Consider the following 4,623-nt stretch of genomic DNA (forward strand, 5'->3'; position numbering starts at 1 on the left):
AAAAAAACGGAACGTCAACTTTTACAAAATTGAAAATAAAATTTCTATGACTTTTCAAATATTTGTACTAAGTTTTATACTTCAAGCACATATTTTTTTAAGATATATTATTGCTTTAACATTTCGATACTTATACTTACAATTTTGGTACCAAGACGTTCAGTTTTTTTTTCTAATTCGATATTGAGCTTGGACGCAACTCTTTAGTTTATCTTATAACAAAATGGATTTCACGGCATTGTATGACAGATGTGCTGCTGCAGCTGGATTTTTCTGAAAAACAAATTCGAAGATTTCTTCGTTCTTAGCATTAGTTTCTGTGCAAATTTTATTTATTTTTATTTACTTTATTTTTTTGTTTATATTTTTAGAGTGGTTAACTTTATTAGTAAATATGAAATAAATGAAACAAAGTTTAATAGACTACTAAAAATTATTTGTTATTTTTCATACATGGTTTGCTACATGGTTAGGATCTAATTGTAATTTAAGATAAAAGTTTAATGTACTGTGTTTGGTTTGTCACTTTTTTTGTTTACTTTATACAAATGTGTAGTCTTTTAGGTACTGCTGATAAAGAAACTCTTCAAGAATGTACTAAAAAAGTGCGACAAAATAGTAGTACACTATACACTAATTATATAAAAATTATAAATTTTTATACAATTATNGTATAGAGTTTTACTTATTTATAATTCAATATTGAGTTTGTACACAAATCTTTCGAGTCATTATATAAATAAGCAATATTATTCTTTTGATATCTTCTTATATGTTTATAAACATACTTAGAACATACTACCTTGATCAAAAAGTTCCCGGAATAAATTGTATACAATTTTGATCAAGGTAGTATATAACTGACTTATATAACTAATCAATAACACACTAAAGTAACTTGATAATTTTTATTTGTAGTATCACAAAACTCTTTAGAATTGTGGAAACTCTTTATGTTCAATGTAACTTTCATGTAAACAGTGCCTAAAAATTTCGATATGTCTTACGATATTATTATAATAACACAATCGTTATAAATGTTATTATATACATATGGGACATCTTTTCTATGTTAACTCTTGTATACAAGTTTTGCAACAACAGAGATGCCTAGATATAGAAAAAATATATTAGATGTTTAAAATACATATACAACATCTTCCTCCTTCATGTAAATTGCTTGAATTTCTCGGTTGCATACTTATGTCGGACAAAAGTACAACATAATGATAACAAAGTTATTTGTTTGATAAAATAATAGTACATATTCACACACAGTAATTCATAATACACTACTATCTTTATAGTATATATCTAGCGGTATTATGAATGTGTTTATGAATCAAATACAAACAATTACAAAATGTTCAGATAATAATAATAGAAAAGAGTAAGAATGCCGAGTACATCTCAAGAATAGACGTTCAAGGAGTTTAAAGAAACAACGCACAGACGTGTAAGAAAATTCAAATTAAACGCAAGAAAGTATAAAAAAATATTCGCAGGATGTGACATTTTGCAGTATATCTCACAAGAATAGACATTCAACAAGTTTAAGGAAACACCGCATCAAAAAAAAAAAAAAAAAACGTCTAAAAAATATCAACTTAAAGACAACAACATATAACAAAGAAAAAGCAGAACGTCAAATTTTGCAGTTCAAGTCGAGACATTTGAAATATTTGTTTTAGGTACTATATTTTAAGCACATGATTTGTTATTAATGTAATATCACACTTTTATATTTTGATACTTATTCTTATATTATTTTGCCTACACGTTCTGAGTTTTTCTTTTTTATAATATAATTGACTACACAAAACTTCCGCGTTATTATAAATAAAAGATATTTTTTTGATAGTATATTCTTATGTATGTTAACATACATATTAACTACTAATCATTCTCATAACATATCTAATTTAAAAAACTAAAATCAGTGGCTAAAATATCTTTTATTTATGGTGACGATAAACTTTTTAGAATTGTGGAAATTTTGCATGTTAAATGTAAAGTTTATATAAATAGTGCTTTTACAGTTCAATGTGATAAATTTTATGATATTATTGTAAGTACATAATCGCTATAACTGTTGTTACATATTGGACAACGTTTCTGTGTTAACTCTTGTATGCAAGTCTTGCAGCAACAAAGATGTCTACATGGTATTAAAAGTATATTAGATTTTTCGCTTAAACATATGCAACATTTTCCTTCTTCATGTAAACTGCTTGTCGGTTGCATACTTTTGACGGACAGAAAAGACGTTTTATTTTGACTTTCTTGCATACTTTTGTCATTGCCCAACCAATAATCATAATCATCATATAGAACATCATATATAATATCTATAACAATATGATTTCATAGTATCATATTATTGAACGCATATACTTATCTATTCTTCAATTCTATTATTTATTCTTCGAATTGGTTTTGTCTGTAATTACCTTTCTCACTAGTAGAAAATTTTTCTGACGTTTCCGAGTAATTAACTGTAAAGAAATATTACATTATTAGTTTAATGCATTTTTAGACAAGAAATATAATGTGAACAATAAATACATCGATACTTTTGAAATACGTAGTAAAGACATGTTATGATTGAGAAATAATTATTCTTAGAGATATCTCTTCTTTGAGTACACGCACACAAAATTATACTTTGTATATATACACTTTTCTGAAGAAAAAAGGTTTATTAACTTTGATGTTGCACATAACGATAAATAAAGATATTATATTATTTGAGTCAGCGTGTATATTTACTGCTCTTATAATTGTGATTCTGCACAATTTCCAATACCATTTTTATGTGTAAGAAGATAAAATGTAATAGTTTTTTTCATCTATATTTTACAATCATATAATTGATACTTACACATTATCACGAAATAGAAAATCTTGTAGTACTATATTTATTTTAAAATATCTAGCTATATTTTAAGTAGTAGTATTATTAACAATATATGTATACTACACTGTCAAAAAAGGAATACAAATTTTACTTATATATTTCAGCACTTAATAGCTGTGAGTGAGTGTGTGAGTAAATGTGGGAGGTAAAAAGAGAGTAAGTGAGTGAGCAAGTGTGAGAGAGAATGAAAACGAAAGAAAGAAAGAGAAAGAGAAAGAGAGAGAGAGAGAAAGTGGTCAGTGTATAATTAACCACATGATACTTTTTTAAATCAATTTTAAAGTACTCACTTGAAACGTTAAGTCTTGGATCATTTTCCATAGAATAATCAGCTATGCTTTGCGAATCATTAATTTGACTTGTATCTTCCATAGTATTTAAAACTATAGAAAAAAACATGATTGAAAACACTTAGTAAAATTATAAAAGTCTACTATTTTACAACAGTAAATTCACCTTTCAATTGCTCTGTGCAATCTACACGTAGGTTTATTACATACTGTGTAATATGTTATGTGTAAATATTTATTATAACTTACCCTCATTATGTGATTCTTCCGCGTGTTCAATATGTTCTTCTTCCCTGTTATTATCTGAAACTGACCATTCTACTTTCAAAAAATGTTGACAATAATGTAATTGTATGATTAGGCTAAAATATTAGTTATTTTCGAAAAATCAAGAAATGTAATAAAACCTTAGAAAAAAATTAATAGAAAAGCGTATTTAGCAGTGATACATAAAATGTATAAAAGTATAACAGGGATATACATATGTATGCGCGCGCGCGCAATGAAATATAAATTTCATGAAATTCATTTTTTAGTCTATTTTAAAGTAAAAACCACAACCTTTTTGCAAATTGTAACCTTCTATCTCAATTACAAAAGGCACCTATAAGGACAAACTATATATATAATATGTTCTCAAGTGAATAATATTAATAATAAGTTTTCTTTAAAGGTGAATAATTTAATAGAAAATCGCAATTCTATACAAATTTTATTGTATGTTAACACATAGTCGCAAAAAATGTAGGAATCTCCACTCGCATCTCAAGTTCAACGGTGTTGCATTTGAAAAAGAAAAACTTTTCTCTAAGTTAAATAATATTACTTTGCCTTTTTTACAGTCTCCTAAACGGTTGAAAAATCGCAATATCGTACAACTGTGTTGTTTGTTTACATACCAAAAGAAAATATAAAAGATTGCATATTGTACTCTCCCAAGTTAAACGAAAAATTTTCACGACTTTTTTTTAGTGAACTTGCAACATCAATGAATCTGGGATACCTGTTGGAGGTCCATAATTGTTTTTCGAGTATATATGTATATAAACATACAGATATGTATAATAGTGCTACTTTTTCTACTGTTTAATACTGTTTAAACTCTATAAAAAAGTAGTGTAATATTATATACTTTAAGAACATTGGTTCTCTTCTTATTGAAAATGCAACACTCACAAACGTGAAATGAGAATAAAAATTTGTTTTTTTTTCGAGTGATATGGTACCATACAATAAATTTGTATTGAAAGATTCCACACTCATTCATTACATTTTAAACATAAAACATATTGTACATATTAGTCCAATAAGAAAATGTTTATTCTTCAGGCACTATTTCTAATTAAGATACATCACTACAATTTGCCACAAGATATTTATCTTTTATTTTAAAACAAATTGAACGATAGACTCGTT

The 4,623-nt window shown here is 26.3% G+C and overlaps 1 protein-coding gene across 1 annotated transcript; it reads right to left on the minus strand.

Moving 5' to 3' along the window:
• Positions 1–1,981: 1,981 nt before the first annotated feature.
• On the minus strand, positions 1,982–3,513 carry LOC109862034 (putative inhibitor of apoptosis). The gene is made up of 4 exons (XM_020441923.1): positions 3,457–3,513; positions 3,208–3,300; positions 2,451–2,495; positions 1,982–2,348 (listed from the first exon to the last, which is right to left on the minus strand). The coding sequence occupies exons 2-4, from the start codon at positions 3,287–3,289 to the stop codon at positions 2,056–2,058; spliced, it is 420 nt and encodes a 139-aa protein (XP_020297512.1). The 5' UTR covers positions 3,290–3,300; positions 3,457–3,513; the 3' UTR covers positions 1,982–2,055.
• Positions 3,514–4,623: the final 1,110 nt, after the last annotated feature.

The sequence above is a fragment of the Pseudomyrmex gracilis genome, unplaced genomic scaffold (genome assembly GCF_002006095.1).
Source record: "Pseudomyrmex gracilis isolate BER0280 unplaced genomic scaffold, ASM200609v1 scaffold_1290, whole genome shotgun sequence".
Lineage (NCBI taxonomy): Eukaryota > Metazoa > Arthropoda > Insecta > Hymenoptera > Formicidae > Pseudomyrmex > Pseudomyrmex gracilis.